The sequence below is a fragment of the Sphaerodactylus townsendi genome, linkage group LG08 (assembly GCF_021028975.2).
Source record: "Sphaerodactylus townsendi isolate TG3544 linkage group LG08, MPM_Stown_v2.3, whole genome shotgun sequence".
NCBI lineage: Eukaryota > Metazoa > Chordata > Lepidosauria > Squamata > Sphaerodactylidae > Sphaerodactylus > Sphaerodactylus townsendi.
Genome location: NC_059432.1, coordinates 107,922,124 through 107,943,369, shown reverse-complemented (window position 1 = coordinate 107,943,369; position 21,246 = coordinate 107,922,124). Strand labels below are relative to the sequence as shown.

The following is a 21,246-nucleotide window of genomic DNA, read 5'->3' as shown; positions in this document are numbered from 1 at the left end:
AATCACAATATAAAATATCATATAAATTAAAATTGAATTCAAGTAAAAAATTCTAGCCGGCTTGAGCCCAGTAGGAAAGCACACCTCCTTGCAGTTCCCAAGCAGGGACGAAGCTCCGCCCCTTTTCTTGACCTTTGTCCCGCCCAGTCCCGTAGGCCCCGCCCACACGGCCCCGCCTCGCTTTTTCCTGTCCCCCTGCGTCAGACGGCGCGCGCACGCTTTCTCTCCGCCGATTGGTCCTCCGAGGCCCCGCCCTCTATTTCCGGGCGCGCGTGCGCAGTTGGGCCCGTGAGTCTGAGAGGAAGCGGGTCGCGATGGACGAAGGCGGCGGCGGCTCTCAGCGGCGGGTGCAGTCCGGAGGGGAGGCCAGCGGGGTCGGGGATGACAAGATGGCGGGCCCGTGGAGCAAGGACAAGAAGGACCCCAACGCCCCCGCGGCGGATAAGGAGCAGGAGCTGGTGAGGCCCCCGCGGAGGAGCTGCCGAGCTGAGTCACGGCCAGGCCCGGAGCCTGGAATCGGGGCGCCTCCGCCTGGGGACGAGCCTCGCTCCCCTCCTGCTGGCTTAATGGCTGTCAGCCGAGAGAGGGGGGGCAGCTGACCCTTCCAGGCCTCCGTCTCTCTTGGACGAGAGTGTCTCTGGGCATGTGCAGAGCGCGGCAAAGAGTCGAGGGGCCGTCGTGCTCGTGCGTCTAGAGAGCCGGTTTCCTTTTGTGCCGCCACGGCTGGCTTCTGTACGTTTGGGTGTGGATTCCAGCCAAGATGGGGCTTTGACACATGCACACAATTTGTATATATGTGTGGGCCAGTGTGGTGTAATGGTGTGAAACCATCAGGTTAGGTCTGAGTAGATCCTCCTTTCTCAGGCATTTGGCTCGCTGGATGATCTATAGTGTCTGTGCCTGCCTTGCCTACACTGCAGGACTGGTGTGAGAATAAAATGCGAGGTAGTGTATGCTGCTGGAGCTCCCTAGAAAGAGGCTGGGATGAACATGTTCTAGATAGTGAATCAGGCATCTTGTTTTAGTCAGGGACACGCAAGGAGCAGCTGTGTCTGTACACTCATTCTCTTAAGATGATTTCACATACACTGACTTTCAACGCCCTTTTGGGACTAAGTGCAGGTGGATTTTTCCATGTTACACAGTAAAACCCAGCAGCAACAGGTACTGAAAGTGGATTCAAATTGCATTACTTAACATGTGTGAAACGGCCCCTGGGTCTGTCAGATGAAGAATGTTAGTTCCTCAGAGACTTTTTAAAAAGCGTGCCATAGAAATCCTTGATAAAAGCTGTTTTGAAGCAGGTTTCTTTAAGAAGGGTCTGCTCAAACCTTGTGACAAGTGCCCTTTCCCTTCTACCACTGAGAAAGCAGGGAGTAGGAATTATTATCTTATGCTTGCTGTGTGGGATCATCGAAGTGGATCTTTATTGGCCTGCAGGAATGCAGTGGATTGGTTTCTGACACAGATCCTTGTGTTAAAGGAATGTTTTTGTTATGGTCCACTCCTTGTCCTTGTGGCTCTAACGGACCACAGGGCCACAAGTGATGATGCTTACATTTTTGTATGAATCCTGTAAGCCTCTCAATAAAGTGGCGGAGTGGGTGACTACTCTTATTCCTATTTCGTATGTAAAAAAACTGAGACTGAGAGGAGACTTTCTCTTGGTAAGGAGTGTGATCTGTCCTTTGAGTGATAAACTGTGTGATACAAATTAGTTCTTATTTGCGTGGAGGTCAAAATTCTTCTGAAGTTATTATAAATGATGGCTTGACAACTTTTCTTTGGTTGTAGAGGTCACCTGAAGCATTTAAGGGCCAGAATTAGATTCTAGGGATATGTATGTACATATTTTAAGAACATAAGAACTAGCCTGCTGGATCAGACCAGAGTCCATCTAGTCCAACACTCTGCTACTCGCAGTGGCCCACCAGGTGCCTTTGGGAGCTCACGTGCAGGATGTGAAAGCAATGGCCTTCTGCTGCTCCTGCTCCTGAGCACCTAGTCTGCTAAGGCATTTGCAATCTGAGATCAAGGAGGATCAAGATTGGGAGCCATAAATCGACTTCTCCTCCATAAATCTGTCCAAGCCCTCTTTAAAGCTATCCAGGTTAGTGGCCATCACCACCTCCTGTGGCAGCATATTCCTGTGGCCATCACCAATCACATGTTGTGTGAAAAAATGTTTCCTTTTATTAGTCCTAATTCTTCCCCCCAGCATTTTCAATGAATGCCCCCCTGATTCTAGTATTGTGAGAAAATTTCTAACTATTACGACCGGGGGTGGGGGAAAAACTAGGTGCTGGAATTAATTTTTAGACGCCCCTACAACTTCACTGTTAGATTTGTCAAACTAGGCTGTGAGCTATTATGATCTTCTAGCTGTCTCTTATTTGTACCACAATTATCTATTTTCCCTTTCTACTGTAATTGCTCCTTAAAGCAGCTCAATAAAAAATTAAATACCATGAACAATAAAATGCCATACAAGAAGCTTTACTATTACCAATCAGCTGCCTTCCCCTTAGACCATATGATGAGCTTTGCGTATATGGATCCCAGGGGCTGATTTCTTTTCCACTCCACCCCAGCTGGACCATTGAGCTGTACACTGTACCCAGTACGCTGCCCTCTTTTATGAAAATTGTTGGTCAGATGTTTTACCTGCCCACCAGTGAAATTTATTTGCTGTGGTCACCTGCTTAAAAACAGGAGCATGCAAAAATCAATAATATTGCAGGTTTCGTGACCCACCGGTTGGGGAATGTTGATTCAAACCACTTGAAAGTATAGTGCAGAAACTGCAGATGCCCTGGGATTTGGGGTTTTCCTGGAAGGTTGAATTTCCACACCGTTATCTCTTTACAGTCTGAAGAAGACAAACAACTTCAGGATGAGCTAGAGATGCTCGTGGAGCGCCTCGGGGTAAGTTCTCTGGTCTTTAAGCTGTGGAGACTGAACGCTGAAGCGTTTGCTCACAAACCAGCCATTGTTGAGCATCCTTACAACAGTACAGACTTTGGAGTCAAGAACTGCTGTACACGAATTACTTGGTTGTTTCTTTGGCTGACAGGTCTGGGGCTTATGGGCACGGCTGTAGCCCTACTGACTTCTAATTTGCAATTATTAATGCTGACAGCCAAACATATCTTTAGCAGATTGCAATTAAATAAATGCAATTGCAATTAGATAAATGTGCATGTTATCGAAACTATAATAAAGCTTTGTTTTTGAGATGTTGAAGAAAACTGGAAGGCTTGCTGTTTAATAAGCAGAAGCAACCATCCTTTAGGAGGAGGAGCTGTTGGTGTTTCTTTTTCATGTCTTATTGTAAGCGTGCACAAAGCAGAAATGTGCCTCCGTGTTAAATTTCAGTCACTCTTATAAAAATTGGCTCTTACAGATTTGATACTTAAGGTTTGCAGATCTAGTTTTAAACATTAATCATCGCGAATCTGAGGGAAATGCTATACTGCTGGATAGAAGAAGCGATCGTGTAATTTTGAAGGGGGTGGGAGGGAGGCTTCTTTGTCTAATATCAGCTGATTGTCTCGTGCAGGAGCCTGACACGTCTCTTTACCGGCCTGCTCTTGAGGAGCTGCGCAGGCAGATCCGTTCTTCCACCACTTCCATGACTTCTGTGCCCAAGCCCTTGAAATTCCTCCGACCACATTACGGCAAACTGAAGGAGATCTACGAGAACATGATTGCAGGGGAGAACAAGGTTGTATAACCGGAGATTAGGCTTGTTGATCAAATCAGCAAAAAACCCTGAGCCAAACAATTTAAAAAACCCAATAACCCGCAGAGGTGTTTGGGTTATTGGGTTTTGTTACTTTACAGTGTTTGTTTTGACATGGATTCTCCCATTTGAATTGACTGGGCTCCATTGTAGCATATGGGGAATTTCTGAGGGGGTGTGTAGGGGGGTGTATTTTTCAAGGTAGAGGCACCGAAACTTCAGGGTAGCTTTGAGGGATTCTCCTGATAAGACAGTGGTGGCAAACCTATGGCACGGGTGCCAGAGGTGGCACCCAGAGCCTTCTCTGTGGGCACGTGCACACAGAATGCATCATGTGGGGGGGAAAGCACTGTTAAACCCCACTGATTTTTATGGGAAGAACTAAAGCGTGAGCTCAGTTGCTGGTGATGGGGCTTGCTGCTGAGTAAACCCTCCTAGGGTCGTGATTCACATGTTCGAAGAGTTGCACGGTTGCTTCAAAGCAAAGCCACTGAGTAGCACCAAGCTTACTCCTGAGTAACGCATGCCTTGGAGCCAACCTCAGTATTCAGGTTAAATGGCCGTGTTGGCACTTTGCGATAAATAAGTGGGTTTTGGGTTGCAATTTGGGCACTCGGTCTCGAAAAGGTTCGCCATCACTGTGATAAGAGCACCCTGGTTTGGTGAAATTTGGGCCGGGGGGGGGGTGTCCCATTCTGTCAGTTCCCTTACTGCCATCTCCCATTAGAAACAACTGGAAACAATGGGAGTTCGGGCATCCCCGTTAGAGACCTGTAGAATTGAACCCCATAAGCCAGATGTCACCAAACCTAGCTGCTGTTATCAGGAGAGTCTCCCAAAGCAACAGTGCAAGTTTGGTGCCTCTACCATGCAAATACCCCCCCTCCTCCCAAACACAGATTGGACACCCCCCCACCCCCCCCAATTCCCCATAGGCTTAAATGGCGCTGAGTACTTGCAGGTTTCCTGATAAAAGGTTTTCAGGGTTTTTTGGCTTTACTGATAATTTTAAAATCAAAATAATCTGAATGTTACCAATTTTGTTGGGTTTTTACTCAAGCCTGCTGACAACCTTTCAAGCTTACAAAGAAACTACTGCATACAGAGGTGCAACGGTGAAGCCAATTAACCCAAATGAGCATTCTTGTGGGGTCACCCGTCCTCACTATGGCAAACTGACCTTTTTCTTCCCACAGCGGTTTGCAGCTGATATAATATCCGTTCTAGCCATGACTATGAGTGGGGAGCGAGAGTGTCTGAAATATCGGCTGGTGGGGTCCCAGGAGCCTTTGGCCTCATGGGGGCACGAATATGTCAGGTAAGCCACGAGTGGTGAAATTGCGCCAGCTGAAATCCTGGAACATATTTCCTTTATTTAATGAAATTTAAAATCCATTTGATTCCATTCTGCATTTTTACAATTTCTTCTTATACGTGTAGCCTTTATTAACGTTATCAGAGTTCTTGGTTTATGTAGTCCTTCATAGATAAGAACATGAGAACGAGCCTGCTGGATCAGACCAGAATCCATCTAGTCCAGCACTCTGCTACTTGCAGTGGCCCACCAGGTGCCTTTGGGAGCTCACAGGCAGGATGTGAAAGCAATGGCCTTTTGCTGCTGCTGCTCCTGAGCACCTGGTCTGCTAAGGCATTTGCAATCTGAGATCTGATAACAGACCATCCACAAAGTATGAAACAGTATAGGGCTTTTTTGGTTGGGACATATTTCTTACTGTTTTAGTGATTTACATTATGTCCATCCTTTCCTTCAGGGACCCAAAGCAGCATAGATAAGATTCCTGGGTGGTTTCTCACCCAAGCTCTGACATGAGCCAGGTGCCTCCCTAGCTCCATAGCCCTTTGAATCCCTCAGAGAGCTTCTACCCCAATACCTGTTCTGTGCTTTTTTTCTCCTGTTCCACAACAACACTTTGAAACCTTGATTCCTAGCAGTTGAATACCGAACAAATGCATGTATGCTTTTATGATAAAACCAGTGGTTTTTCTGTTGAGCCCTTCGGGGGCTGAGCGGTTTATCAAATCGAATAAATAAATAAATATTGCTTTCCACCATGCTAAATTTGTCCTGTAGCTGTGGGTTTTAACAAGATTCTCTTGTGATGGTCCGTACTTTGTCTGCTTCCTCAGACACCTGGCCGGTGAGGTGGCCAAGGAGTGGCAGGAGATAGATGAGGCAGACAAGACCCAGAAGGACACGCTTCTGACCCTGGTGAAAGAAATTGTGCCATACAACATGGCTCACAATGCTGAGCACGAGGCCTGTGACCTGCTCATGGAGATTGAGCAGATGGACATGCTGGAGAAATACATTGATGACAATGCCTACGCCAAAGTCTGTCTCTATCTGACCAGGTGAGAGAGCTGTGATTGTGTACGTGTACGTAGGGGCTGGGCTGGGTGTGTGACTGGAGACAGGAGCTAAAGGAGTCTATTCAGCAGAGAGCCAGCGTGGTGTAGTGTGATTCCCCATTCCTCCATGTGAGTGGCAGACTTTAATCTGGTGAACTGGATTTGTTTCCTCGTTCTGACACACGAAACCTGCTGGCTGACCTTGAGCCAGTGCCCCCTTGAAGAAAAGGGTGGGGTACAAATCCATTTTTCTTTCTTTCTTTCTTTCTTTCTTTCTTTCTTTCTTTCTTTCTTTCTTTCTTTCTCTCTCTCTCTCTCTCTGTCTTTCTCTCTTTCTTTCTTTCTTTCTCTCTTTCTCTCTCTCTCTCTCTTTCTCTCTCACTCTCTCTTTCTCTCTCTCTCTTCCTTCCTTCCTTCCTTCCTTCCTTCCTTCCTTTCTTTCTTTCTTTCTTTCTTTCTTTCTTTCTTTCTTTCTTTCTTTCTTTCTTTCTTTCTTTCTTTCTTTCTTTCTTTCTTTCTTTCTTTCTTTCTTTCTTTTTCTTTCTTTCTCTCTCTCTCTCTCTTTCTTTCTCTCTCTCTCTCTCTTTCTTTCTTTCTCTCTTTCTTTCTTAAGAGCTCGTGTATCTAATCTGGAGGAACTGGGTTTGATTCTTCGCTCTGCCGCCTGAGCTGTGGAGGCTTATCTGGGGAATTCCCACACATGCCAGCTGGGTGACCTTGGGCTAGTCACAGCTTCTCGGAGCTCTCCCAGCCCCACCTATCTCACAGGGTGTTTGTTGTGAGGGGGGAAGGGCAAGGAGATTGTAAGCCCCTTTGAGTCTCCTGCAGGAGAGAAAGGGGGGATATAAATCCAAACTCTTCTTCTTCTTTCTCTCTCTCTCTTTCTCTCTTTCTTTCTTGTTCTGTTTTTTGGTATTGTGACTTAGGGTAGTTTTAGATGTTCGTTTTATGTGTCTTTAAAGTTAAAACGAAAATGCTCGAAAGCGGGAATTGACAGGCGTTTGGAAGTTCCAGTTAGTTGGTCAGCTGTTCTGGAGCAGAGTTGCGTCTGAATGGAATCTGGCAGATTGCTTGTGCTACACTGTAGACCGGGAATCTGGCCTTCAGCGCTGGACTGCTGAGCCCTGCCAGCAGAATCCAGTTGAACTCCTCTTGTTTGGGGCAAGAGTTTCTTGTTCTTGTCTGAAATCAGCTGCCCCTCAATGTCATTGAGGTGGATCTTGCCCATTGGTTGCAAATGGGGAGCTGTCAGGTTCTATGACTGAAGTCAATGATGGACTCTGGAATCTTGATCAGAAGTCTTTATTGGTAACAGCAGCACGTACCTGGCTTTGCAAAAGCCAGTTCCGACCATTCTTGCAATTACCCCCATCTTTATCCCCACGCAGCAACCATGAATTCCCCCCTCCCTTTGCCCATGGAATGTGAGAAATATACAGTGGAAAGAAAGAGTCACTGGGGAGGCTAGCATCCCCAAGGTCAGAGCAGCGATATACCAACACTTGCTGCCGTCCCCTTCGGAGTTGGCGCCAGGGTCATTCCTGTTTATAGTTGCAAGCATCAAAGGACATGAAAGGAAAGATCCATTAACATAGGAGAGGATAGAGTCTTCTCCAGAGCAGGTGTGAATGTCCCCACCTGAGGGAATTCCTTTGATGGCAGGAGAAAGCACATCCTGACATTAGCTTGGATAAGGGTGTTCTTCCTCCTATGAATGCTGATGGCAGATGTTGAGTCTTGCGTGCAGATGAGGGGTGCCTGAGTGCATGGGCTTGTTCGAGGTTTGGAGCTAACCGGGTGTCATCCCTTTTGTGTCTCTTCTGAAGCTGTGTCAGCTACGTCCCAGAGCCCGAAAACTCTGCCCTCCTCCGCTGCGCCCTCAGTATCTTCCGCAAGTTCAATCGCTACCCGGAAGCCCTGCGTCTGGCCCTCATGCTGAATGACATGGAACTGGCAGAGAACATCTTCATCTCCTGCAAAGATGTGTATGTGGGGCCTTTCTCCAGATTGGATGCTTCTGCTGAGGTCCAGGGGATTCAAGGTGGTAGAAAGTGGAAAAGGAAGTAGCAGAAAAGGCTGGGAAAGACATTGTGAGCCTTAAGCAATGTATTGGACAAAAAGGATAGTTCATAGATTTGAGGTCCCCAACCTTTTTGAGTTTGCAGCCATGGTTGCCACAAAATGACTTCCTTGGGAGGTGGAACCAGCCATAAAATGATGCCACAGCTTAGAGAGTCAGCGTGGTGTAGTGGTTAAGAGCGGTGGACTCTAATCTGGAGAACTGAGTTTGATTCCCCACTCCTCCACATGAGCAGCAGACTCTTGTCTGGAGAACTGGGTTTGTTTCCCTGCTCCTGCATTCCTGCTGGGTGACTGTGGGCTAGCCACAGTTCTCCCCAAACTCTCTCAGCCCCACCTGCCTCGCAAGGTGTCTGTTGTGGGGAGAGGAACAGAGGCAGTTTGCAAGCTGCATTGAAACTGCTTATGGTTGAGAAATGCAGGGGATAAATCCAAACTCTTCTTCTTCTCCCTTCAGTAGCACAGTGTAGATCCTTGTGTCGTGGTGGCAGCTGCCGTCAAAGTAACATTTCAAACAATCTGCACAGCCAGTCAAATCTTTATTAATTAATCAGAAGCTTGGTTGCTGTGTGTTTTCCGGGCTGTATGGCCATGTTCCAGCAGCATTCTCTCCTGATGTTTCGCCTTCAGAGGATCTTGTGAAGATGACAGCCACAGATGCAGGTGAAACGTCAGGAGAGAATGCTGCTAGAACACGGCCATACAGCCCGGAAACCACACAGCAACCAAGTGACTCCGGCTGTGAAAGCCTTCAACAATCAGAAGCTTTCCTGGGGCAATATCCCCACCTACCCTACCCACTTCCTAAAAACATTTGGTGAGTGCCAAATGGGGTCAGTGTGTGCCATGAAAAGACCACTGCATAATACCCATAAAACCAGTAGTTTCTGAAGGAAGTTAAAAGCTTGTTTAAGAAAAAAATTGCCTGTGCCTATTGGAGATAAGCCTAGAGGAGCAACTGAGGACTTGCAGGGGTTGTAGCCCCCTGCTGTAAGCTTTCTAAACCCAAAGGAAGAACATAAGAACTAGCCTGCTGGATCGGACCAGAGTCCATCTAGTCCAGCACTCTGCTACTCGCAGTGGCCCACCAAGTGCCTTTGGGAGCTCACATGCAGGATGTGAAAGCAATGGCCTTCTGCTGCTTCCTGCAATGTTTCCATCTAGTGGTTGAATGTAATGCTGTGCTCCCAATTATTCTTTGATTGGGGTGCTGTGTGGTTTCCGGGCTGTATGGCCATGTTCTAGCAGCATTCTTTCCTGGCGTTTCGCCTGCATCTGTGGCTGGCATATTCAGAGGCATCTTATAACTTTTCTGGTGACACAACAGCTGAAAGATGCCCAGGAGGGTTTCAGTAAGCCAACTTCTCATTCCTCCAATGGACTCTCAAAAGATCAGACTCCCAAAATCTTGTTGGTCTCCAGTAGACTATTGGTCTCGAAGAACTTTGTCCTTCTGCAGACAAACCAGCTGCCCACTGAAATGATACTCCTGCTCTGTTCGCAGTGTTGTTCAGAAGCAGATGGCCTTCATGCTGGGTCGCCACGGAGTCTTCCTGGAACTTAGCGAGGACGTGGAAGAGTACGAAGATCTCACTGAAATAATGTCCAACGTCCAGCTGAACAGTAACTTTCTGGCCCTGGCCAGGGAGGTAAGTCCCCCTTGGGCCACTGTGGTTGGTGAACACTGCTGTTGGGTTCCGAAAGGGCACAGAACTGTGTGCCAGTTTCCAACAGGCACATTCAGAATAGGGTCACAGTTGGATGTGGATCAAAAAGCTGGATTAGTTTTGATATCGGAGAAGGCTTTCTGAAGCTGTTTGATGGAACTCCGTTTGACATTAACATTCTAGAGCACAGGTGTCAAACTGTGGCCCTCCAGATGTTCATGGACTACAATTCCCATTAATTCCTCCCAGTATGGGCATTGACCATGTTGGCAAGGACTGATGGGAATAGTAGTTCATGAACATCTGGAGGGCCACAGTTTGACACCCCTGTTCTAGAGCAAGGAGACAACTAAAGTTAAATGTTGGTTGTGGTGGGTTTCCCGGGCTGTGTGGCCATGGTCTGGTGGATCTTGTTCCTAACGTTTCCCCTGCATCTGTGGGCAGCATCTTCAGAGGTATATCACAGAGGGAAGTCTGTTACACACTGTATCCAGAGAAGGAAATGTTTGGGGTATATATTATCCATGTGCCAGGATGGGGAACCAATCAGTGGACAATCAGTAAGTGTTTGGCATAACAAGTCCCACCCAAACACTTACTGATTGGTTCCCCACACTGGGACATGGACAAAAATACCCCAAACATTCCCTTCTCTCTGGACACAGTGTGTAACAAACTTTCTGTGATACTCCTCTGAAGATGCCAGCCACAGATCCAGGTGAAACGTTAGGAACAAGATCCACCAGACCATGGCCGCACAGCCCGGAAAACCCACCACAACCAGTTGAATCCAGCCGTGAAAGCCTTCGACAATACATAGTTAAATGTTCTTTCATAGTAGCTAAATGTCTCCATCTGAATGGCAGGTGAGATCTGTATGTAAATAGAGGCCATATTCACTTGACTGGATCTCTGTTGCTGCATGCAGGGCCAGCTGGTGTACAGGGGAAGGGCAGGTTTTGTGCTTCCTGCAAATCAAAAAAACAAAAACCCAGAGGCTGGTGCGTTCTGCAGAAGACAAAAGCTTTAAGTTGAGTTGGCAAACTCACCAGCGTCCGGCTCGCTTGCGTAGGTGTGTCTCTCTGAATTGGACGTTCAGTGCCTGATGCGCAATGTGGAAGAAGTTGTAATCCTTTCTTTTTTTTCCCAGCTGGACATCATGGAGCCCAAGGTGCCCGATGACATTTATAAAACTCATCTAGAAAACAACCGTGAGTCTAAGCTTTATGTCCCCACTCCTTCACATGAAGCCTGCATGTTGACCTTGGGCCCAGACGCGTAGCGGCAATGGGGACATCTGGGGCGGCTTGCCCCGGGCACTTCCATTGCCATCATGTGGAGGGGGCGTGCGGGCAGCTCATGCCCCGGGCACAGTTCCCTCTCCCTTTGTCACTGCTTGGGCCAGTCACAGTTCTCTCAGAACTCTCAGCCCCACCAACCTCATAAGGTGTCTGTTGTGGGGAGTTGAAGGCAAGGCAATCTTTTTTTAAAATAATTTTTTATTGTATCATTTGAATTTTACAGTTTATAATAATATCCTTCTTCATACATTTTCAAACAATACATTTTCCCCCTTTTCTCCCTCCCCCGTTTCATCTTCTTCATAGTTTTGTCACACAGACAGCAGTAAGTTCATTCTCTGTAGCCTCTTCTCCCCATATGTCCCGGTTCGACCTCTGCTTTCGGCAGAGGCCAACTTACTGGAGATCCCTGGCCCCTCAATGATGCGGCTGGCCTCCATTCGGGCCAGTGCCTTTACGGCTCTGGCCCCTGCCTGGTGGAACACTCTCCCTCCAGCTGTCCGGGCCCTGTGGGCCCTTGGGGATTTCCGCAGGGCCTGTAAGACTGAGTTGTTCCACCGGGCCTTTGGAGAGACCAGCCACTGTGTGTGCCCCCCCCCCCCTAATTCCATGGGTCCTCAATACCATCGGGGTTTATCCCTGGGACCCGTGGGTCTTTAATATCATCAAGACCCCCTTCCTTTCAGGAGGGCTGAGTTTAAGTGAGATGCCGACCTTGGGTATATAATTGCTGCTTTTATCCTATTTATAGAAGTTGTATTTTGATGGTTTTATATATGATTTTATGTTGTACACCGCCCAGAGCCCTTCGAGGATGGGACAGTATATTAAATCAAATAAATTAATTAATAATAATAATAATAATAATAATAATAATAATATTTCTTCATTGACTCGAGCTTCTTTCATCCAGTCCACGTATATTGTCCATATCTTCAAAATTTCTTTCTGTTTATCTTGCCACTTCTTATTTTTGGTTAATATATCAAAAATATCAAGTGTCACTTGTTCCCAGATATATTCTAGCCATTTTTGAAATGTCCATTTTTTCTTTTCTTTCCAGCCCAAAGCTATTGTTGCATGGGCTGCTTTAATCATTATTTGATACATATAACTATATTTTTTATCCACCCTTCTATCCTCCATTACACCCATGAACATTCAATCGTTATTTAAATCAATATTAATCTTCACCAGTTTCTCAATATATAACAGTACAATTGTCCAAAATTTTTTCACTTCTGCACATTCTATCCACATATGGCTATAATATGCCTCTTGGTCTCCACAGTGCCAGCATTTGGAACGAAGTCCTTTTATCATATATGCTAGTTGTTTTGGTGTTCTATACCATTTTAATATCACTTTTCTTTCTAACTCCATATATTTCAAGGCAAGGCAATCTTAAGCCGCTTTGAGGCTCCTTAAAGGTAGAGAAAAGCAGGGCATAAAAACCAACTGTTCTTCTGAGGCAGGAAATCTTGAATAACTTGGGGCTGGGAGCAGATTGCTGGGGTCACACAGCAGCAACGACCGGTTCGATCCTGCCTTTTCCGCCCCTTCAGGGTTCGGTGGCAGCGGCTCTCAGGTGGACTCGGCTCGCATGAACCTGGCCTCGTCTTTCGTGAACGGTTTTGTGAATGCCGCTTTTGGGCAGGATAAGCTTCTGACGGACGACGGCAACAAATGGCTGTATAAGAACAAGGACCACGGTAAGGTGGGAGAGGGGGCACCTGACCCACTCAGATGTGTCTGGCAGGGAAAGTTCATCAGCCTGGGATTTGGGATTCGTTTCCTTTAAATTTCTCCTTGTGTCTTCAGTCATCGTGGTGTAGTGGCTAAGAGCTGGTGGATTCTAATCTGGAGAACCGGGTTTGATTCCCCGCTCCTCCACCTGAGTGGCCGAGGCTTATCAGGTGAACCAGATGCATTTCTGCACTCCTGCATTCCTGCTGGGTGATGTTGGGCTAATCACAGTTCTTTCAGAACTCTCTCCGTCCCACCTGCCTCACAAGGTGTCTATTGTGGGTAGTGGGAGGGAAAGGAGCTTGCAAGCCACCTTGAGTCTCCTGACAGGAGAGAAAAGTGGGATATAAATCCAAACTCTTCTTCTTCAAAAATGAAGGGGAAGGAGACTTTTCCAGGCTTTTAATCTACTGCAAAAGGCTGATGGGGGGCACGTGGTTTTGAAATAGTTTGGGCTGGTCAATCTGAACAGTTTCTGAGGGTTGCTGTGGCTCCAGTCTGCATTCTGGCCCTAACCTAAGGAATTCTACCTGTGTGCCGCAGGGATGCTGAGTGCTGCAGCTTCGCTGGGGATGATCCTTTTGTGGGATGTCGACGGGGGGCTAACACAGATCGACAAGTATTTATATTCTTCGGAAGACTACATCAAGGTGAGTGGCCCTGATCTTAAGGTTCTGTCTAGATGCATTAAAGCCCCCTAGTTGTAGTCAGGGGACTATACAGCCTGTTGATGCTGTATCTGAGGGATTGTCGCAAAGATCGCTGCGGTCATTTTGCACCTGCTAAGAACTGTGAATGATTCAACCACGCTAGAATTCTCCGAGGTCGTGAATGGGCTTCTTGGGATCCCAGGGCGGGGTTTAATAATAGGATTGAAAACTGTGAGCTCTGAGATAATGTATCATCATAAATCAGATTAGAGTTCGTCAGTGGTTGTCAGAAGTATTTATATTTGAGCAGAAAATGTATTTTTGGAAGCGTGTTGTATCTGTCTTCCAAAAAACAAAGACATTTTCATTATCTAATACTATAGACCACAGATGTCAAACTCGCGGCCCTCCAGATGTTATGGACTACGGTCCCCATCATCCCCTGCCAGCATGATGCTGGCAGGGGATGATGGGAACTGTGGTCCATGACATCTGGAGGGCTGTGAGTTTGACACCTGTGCTATAGAGAGAGTTGCACACATAAAGTTGCACAGAGTTGTCAAAGGCTTTCAAGTCCAGAATCAGCTGGGTGTTGTGGGCTTTCTGGGCTGGGTGGCCGAGATCTGGTAGTTCTGACTCCTTGTTTATGCTCCCTTTTATTTTTGATACTTGTACCACCTCTCTCCTGGCTTTAGCCCCAACCCAAATGCTGAGATTGTTGAGAAGGGCTCAGCGTGGGTTGGGTGCATATGTATTTTTAGGAGTGGTGGCTAGGGTGAGGGATGGGGATGGTTCGTTAAGGTGATTTTGGGATGGTTTTATTTGTTTGTATTTTTATGGTGTTTTGATGATTTCACCTCGCCCAGGGGCTTTGGTGATGGGCAAGAAATAAATATGCAGGGAATAAAAATAAATAAATAACATTCCGGCCACATCTGTGGCTGGCATCTTCAGAGGCATGTTGTCAGGAATGGCACTTGCCCCGTCCAGATTTCAGACCTCAGAGGCGCCAGGAGGCACACCTGGGATAAAGAGAATCAGTTGGCTGAGGCTGGGGTGCAAATGCTGGTCTATGTATTTACACCAGTCTTATGTTAATAGGCCTAGGTGGGATAAAGGTTACTGTAACAGCCCAGTTCACCAGAACTGGCTTTCTAAAGTTTGAGTGTCTGTTGCCAACCCAATAAAGACTTCTGATTATACATCCAGAGTCTGCTTATTGATCGTTGATCCAAGACCTTACATATGTCCTGGTATGTTGTGCCATGGAGAGAAACATCTTGTTGTGACATGCCTCTGACGATGCCAACCATCAGTGGCGTACCGCCCATTGGGCAAAGTGGACAGTTGCCCAAGGCGCAGAAATTTTAAGTCACGTGGGGGCGCCTGATTTCTAAGCCCCGCCCACTCTGGCTAAACACCACCCACTCTGTACGGTGGCCCACAAGCCACCAAAGGCAGAGCAGGAGGATGGGGAGCTCCGCCTCCGGTGAACTTGGGCTGCTGGGGCCATCCGGGAAGGGTGAGTGTCGTGGCCAGGCTGCTCCGCCCATGGGAGGGACATCAAAGGTTTTGCCCAGGGTGCCAGTTTGCCCAGGTATGCCACTGCCAACCATAGATGCAGATAGAGCCTTAGGAGCACAAACTACCAGACCCCTGCCATCCAGTCCAGAACACCCATAAACCCTGTTGTACCTAAAACGATTACTTTCTGAGGAATAGCTGCATAATGTCTATTTTAGCAAATGAAAGCAGAAGTTGAGTGGCTCCTTAAAAGCAACGTTTATTCCAGCATGAACTTTTGTGAGTCAGAGCTCACTTCTTCAGAAAATGTTGACATTTCCTATCTAATTATAAGGGAAATTATGGAAGAGGAAGGCAAGGAAAAGGGAGCAGAGAGAGGCTTAGTGTGAATCCTCTTATAAACCTTGCAGGTGAGAGACAGAAACAGGTTAGGTGGTTGCAGACAGTGGCCGATGAAACTCCAGGCTTACGGAACGCAAATAAACTACAACTAAACGAGGAAGAAGCAGTATTCAGTATAAGGAAACTGACATCAGTAAAGGATTGTACCAGGTGTTACATGGCACCTGCTGACACCTTTTCTGCTGCCTGCCAAATGGTTTTAGCCAGCGGGTGGGCAGGTGGCATTCTTCCACAGCAAGGCTCTTGTTTCAGAGCCAATCGAATCTGATAGTCAGATTTTTTTTTTAAACGAAGAAGTTGATTTGGCAGCAGTTGACTCCACCGCACAAGGATCTGCACTGTGTTACTAGAGCGAAACCGTGGTGGCCATTTTGTGGCGGCTCCACATCTTGTGGCAGCCATTTTGTCAGAATTTCAAATGCTCTTTGAGGCTCAGGAAGGTTGGAGACCCCAAAGCTGTAGTACAGCGAGACATGCCGAGATCATCCATTTTAAAGCAGTGGCTCCCAGCCTGGGAGTGTTGGGGGGTATACGAAAAAAAAGTCATGTATTGGTTTGCTAATATGGGGGTACGATTTTAGGGAAAATGGATTGACGAAGGGTACGCGAATGAAAAAAGAATGTTGGGAACGACTGATGTAAAGTATCTTCAAAGGGAGTCTTGATGAGCGGTTTAGAAGATATCATTTAGCCCCTTAGTTTGAAGCTTAGATCTTCGAGCTGGCAAGATTCTCCTTTTTCCTCTTAACACATAGGTCCGTGGTGGCGAACCTTTGGCACTCCAGATGTTATGGACTACAATTCCCATCAGCCCCTTCCAGCATGGCCAATTGGCCATGATGGCAGGGGCTGATGGGAACTGTAGTCCATAACATCTGGAGTGCCAAAGGTTCACCACCACTGACATAGGTGTACTTCCTCTTAATACATAGGTGTAGATAACTTCTGCCCCCTTTTTTGTGAGAAAATCTCAGTTTAGGACCCTTGCCAATATCAGGCATCTGTGATCACCGCCTGCGTTAAGATTGACACTGTTCTGTCGTTTGGTCTTGCAGTCTGGGGCTCTCTTGGCTTGTGGTATTGTGAACTCGGGGGTGAGGAATGAGTGCGACCCTGCTCTTGCGTTGCTCTCGGACTACGTCCTCCACAACAGCAACATCATGAGAATCGGGGCCATCTTTGGGTAAGGCCTGCTTGGACTTTTTTGGTCCTTCTGCCCAGGATGCCTTTCTCCCATACCTCACCAAATCCATGGTGTTTTCTTGCAGGCTCGGGTTGGCGTACGCCGGCTCCAACCGAGAAGATGTCCTGACTTTGCTGCTTCCTGTAATGGGGGATTCCAAGTCCAGTATGGAGGTGAGGGGAATGACGCCTTAGCAGCCTCACTTTTGATTTCGCTGCTTTGTGGGCGGCCGTCTTGCATGGAACGTGGGAGAGGAAGCAAAAGTAGATCTTGGTTCCTTGGCTTAGAGTTCTGTCTTCTGGGAGACACGGGAGGGTGGGAAAATGGTTTTCTGCTGCAGGCTGGGGCTGTTCTCGTCACTATTTCATCACTCACGCAAAGACACTACTAAGAATATTATAGCTTTAAAAAGGGCTTGGACAGATTTATGGAGGGGAAGTCGATCTATGGCTACCAATCTTGATCCTCCTTGATTTCAGATTGCAAATGCCTTTGCAGACCAGGTGCTCAGGAGCAGCAGCAGCAGCAGGCCATTGCTTTCACATCCTGTACGTGAGCTCCCAAAGGCACCTGGTGGGCCACTGCGAGTAGCAGAGTGCTGGACTAGATGGACTCTGGTCTGATCCAGCAGGCTAGTTCTTATGTTCTTATGTTCTTAAGAATCCACCCAATGCAAAACTGAGAAATCCTGAAATAATGTTCTTAGGAATGTATATAAAGTAAGGATTCCATAAAAGTTCATATAAGACAGAGGAATTATTCCAAAGGACAGATTTATTCACTGTTTCATAGGGCAGGAAAACTCTTCAGTCAAATGTTCTTCTAGTAGCATGACTGATGGCGTGGGTGCTGCTCAGATGAAGTTGGGCATGAATACACTTTGGCGATCAGCTTAAAGCAGGGGTCTCCAACCTATGCCCCCCAGATGTCCATGGGCTATGATTCCCATCAGCCCCTGTCAGCATGGCCAGTTGGGAGAGCTGATGGGAATGTAGTCCATAAACATCTGGAGGGCAATAGATCGGAGAATCCCGGCTTAAAGCTTGCAAAGGCAATGATACTTGCCATTGCTTCAGGCAAGACACTGTTCTACACTTTGACACATCTGGCACGACTGAAAGGATTTTGTTTGGCAAGGCCTTGGACCTTGAGCCTGGCACCCTTGGCATGCCAAGCAGATGCTCCGCCACTGAGCGGTCTCTCTACCTTGGACTAATGCCCGCTTTGCCGAAAGCTGGCAACAGCATCGATGCCAAACACTCTCCCCTCCCCAGGTGGCAGGTGTGACGGCCCTGGCCTGTGGAATGATTGCCGTGGGCTCGTGCAACGGAGACGTCACCTCCACCATCCTCCAGACCATCATGGAGAAGTCGGAGACAGAGCTGAAGGATACCTATGCCAGGTGGCTGCCCCTCGGCCTGGGCCTGAACCATTTAGGTAAACCACAGGACCAGTGGGAGTGCTCGTGGGCTGTGGGGCGTCATCCAGTTCCTGGCTGGATGCCCCTGCTTCATTGGAGCCTGCAGCTTGGGGGAGACATATTGAGCCAAGAGTTTTGTGGGCCACTGTCGGGTCCTGTTCTGCACTGCACTGGTGACCGGCAGTCGCATAGCGCCAATGGGGGTGGGAGTGGGGGGCTGCTGAGCCCGCCCCTCGTGTTGTCCTGCACACTGGCTATCTATTGGACCATCTGCCAATCCCCTCCCTTCCCAGGGTTTGATCACTGGGGTTGGGTGCCAGACGTCTTCTATTATTAATCAAATTATTTATTGAAGGCTACTACTGCTGCCGTAGTTTTATAGTTTTAAGGCTTTGTATTTTAACTGGGGTTATTCGATTTGTCTTATTGTATTGTTGTTTGTTGTGCACCGCCCTGAGCCCTTTGGGGGTAGGGCGGTTTACCAAATTGAATAAATAATAATAATAATAATAATAATAATAATAATAATAATAATAATAATAATAATAATAATAATAATAGTCACCCCCTTACTTTAGTTCCTCTCTCCTGCCCTTAGATCCTCTCTTCTGCAGCCTGGTGGGAACCACACCTCCCAGGAGACCTTGTGAGCCCCCCACCCAGGAAGGCCTCTTCAGGAGCTTGCAAGGTCTCCTGGGAAGTGTAGTTCCCACCAGGCTGGGGAAGAGAGGAACTAAGGTAAGTGGGGTGGGGGCGGGCACCTTTTTGCTCCAGCAGCCATTCCCCCCCCCCCCCACATGCCTCTGGTGACCGGGTGCCCCCCCTTTTTTTTACAGGAAAAGGTGAGGCCATTGAGGCGATCCTGGCGGCATTGCAGGTTGTGTCTGAACCCTTTCGGAGCTTTGCCAACACCCTTGTGGACGTCTGTGCCTATGCAGGTAGGTCTGGGCTTCCTCCCTCCCCCCCTCCCCATCCGGCTTGGTGAGGGGGAAAGGGGGAACCAGGGCGTGGAATTGTTCCCAAATCCATCTTTATGAATCGTCAGTGGTCAGACAACTCCAATAATCCTTAGGGGCAGTTAAAAGGGCTATAACACCCCTCTACAAGCTTAGGTGTCATCTCACATAGCAACATCAGAGAGAAATGGAGTTCGAACAGGCAGCTAATGGCTAAGGAGGACTTGTTACTGATCAATAGGTGCATCCCTTTTTACTCGCGGGTCTTCTCATGGCGCAGAATGGTCAGCGACAGTACTGCGGCCCAAACTCTGCTCGCAACCGGAGTTTGATCCCGAAAGAAGATGGGTTCAGAGCAGTCTCCTGGGACATCCCCTGAAGAGCATTGCAGCCTGCAAATTAAAATCTGTTGGTGCTCCCTGACCCGAAGGAGATCCAGCTAGCCACAACCACGGCCGGGGACTTTTCGGCCTTGGCCCCAACCTGGTGGAATGCTGTGTAAGACCTGGGCTCTGCGAGATTTGATGCATTTTTGCAGGGTGTGTAAGACAGAGCTGTTCCACCGGGCACACGGTTGTTATCACCTGGCCTCCTTCTTCTATTCCCAACTATGTTTATCCCCTGTGGGTTGTATCTGTTGGAAATCGTGTGTGATTATTACTCATTTTAATGAGGTAATGTTTTAATTGACTATTTATTCCAATGCTTTTATGGTTGTGAGCCGCCCTGATCCTGCAAGGGGACAGGTGGGATATGAAATCTAATTAGCAACAATAATAATAATAGGAGGAGGAGGAGGAGGAGTTTGGATTTCTATCCCCCTTTCTCTCCTGCAGGAGACTTAAAGGGGCTGACAATCTCCTTGCCCTTCCCCCCTCACAACAAACACCCTGTGAGGTAGGTGGGGCTGAGAGAGCTCCAAGAAGCTGTGACTAGCCCAAGGTCACCCAGTTGGCGTGTGTGGGAGTGTACAGGCTAATCTGAATCCCCCAGATAAGCCTCCACAGCTCAGGTGGCAGAGCTGGGAATCAAACCCGGTTCCTCCAGATTAGATACACGAGCTCTTAACCTCCGCCACTGCTGCTCCAATAGCCAGCTCAAGGTTGACTCAACTGTTTCGTCCTTGTGAAGCTGGTAAAACTAGTATCTAGCTTGCTGGGGTTAAAGCGTAGATAAACGGAGAAGGCAACGGCAAATAACTCAGCACACATAGTCTGTTGAGAGCCAGCGTGGTGTAGTGGTTAAAAACAGGTGCACTCTAATCTGGAGAAGCGGGATTGATTCCCCGCCTCTGCCACTTGAGCTGTGGAGGCTTATCTGGTGAACTAGATTAGCTTGTGCATTCCAACACATGTCAGGTGGGTGACCTTGGGCTAGTCACAGTTCTTTGGGGCTCTCTCAGCCCCGCCAACCTCAAAGGTTGTTGTTGGGGAGGGAGGGAGGGAAAGGAGCTTGAAAGCCCCTTTGAGATTCCTTACAGAGAAAGGTGGGATATAAATCCAAACTCTTCTGTACCTTTTTCCTTCCTCCAGGTTCTGGCAACGTGTTGAAGGTCCAGCAGCTACTTCACATCTGCAGTGAGCACTTTGATTCCAAGGAGAAAGAGGAGGAGAAAGAGAAAAAGGAGAAAAAGGATAAGGAAAAGAAGGAGAGCTCTGCTGACATGGGGGCCCATCAGGTAGGCTGTGACATACGTACGACACTGCCTTAGTACCGAGCCAGACCATTGGTCCATCAGGGTCAGCAGTGTCTCTCAGACTGGCAAAGAGTCACCAGCAAACGTCTTTCATACCATCTAGTACAGTGGTGGCGAACCTTTGGCACTCCAGATGTTATGGACTACAATTCCCATCAGCCAATTGGCCATGCTGGCAGGGGCTGATGGGAATTGCACAGTCCACTGGCACATCTGGAAGATGCCATAAGGATTCACTCCTCATGAATCTAATTACCCTGATCCTTTTCACTGGAAATTCCAGGGATTGAACTCAGAACCTTTTGTGTGCTAGCAGATGCTCTACTACTGAGCCACAGCCCCTCCCAAAAGAAGTGAAGCTGCCTTACCCTTGGTCCATTAAAGTCAGTATAGTCTACACAGACTGGCTCTGCGGGGTCTCGGGTTAATTGCCTGTCCAATGGACTGATCTCTCAATCCTCTTTTGCATAAGTTATTCTTCTATTTAGCTGGGCTCCTTCCTCTAAGTCA

General features: G+C 47.8%; 1 protein-coding gene across 1 annotated transcript in view; it reads left to right on the top strand.

Annotated features, from left to right (window-relative positions):
• Positions 1-284: 284 nt before the first annotated feature.
• PSMD2 (proteasome 26S subunit ubiquitin receptor, non-ATPase 2) overlaps positions 285-21,246 on the top strand; it is a 31,010-nt gene continuing 10,048 nt past the window's right edge. Inside the window, exons 1-15 of the mRNA XM_048506069.1 lie at positions 285-458; positions 2,869-2,925; positions 3,560-3,724; positions 4,939-5,060; positions 5,891-6,115; positions 7,939-8,097; positions 9,696-9,840; positions 11,009-11,069; positions 12,725-12,871; positions 13,449-13,555; positions 16,537-16,664; positions 16,750-16,837; positions 17,939-18,101; positions 18,921-19,022; positions 20,573-20,718. Of these exons, the coding sequence (XP_048362026.1) occupies positions 315-458; positions 2,869-2,925; positions 3,560-3,724; positions 4,939-5,060; positions 5,891-6,115; positions 7,939-8,097; positions 9,696-9,840; positions 11,009-11,069; positions 12,725-12,871; positions 13,449-13,555; positions 16,537-16,664; positions 16,750-16,837; positions 17,939-18,101; positions 18,921-19,022; positions 20,573-20,718 (1,959 nt within the window). The 5' untranslated portion in view covers positions 285-314. The remainder of the gene's footprint in view (positions 459-2,868; positions 2,926-3,559; positions 3,725-4,938; positions 5,061-5,890; positions 6,116-7,938; positions 8,098-9,695; positions 9,841-11,008; positions 11,070-12,724; positions 12,872-13,448; positions 13,556-16,536; positions 16,665-16,749; positions 16,838-17,938; positions 18,102-18,920; positions 19,023-20,572; positions 20,719-21,246) is intronic.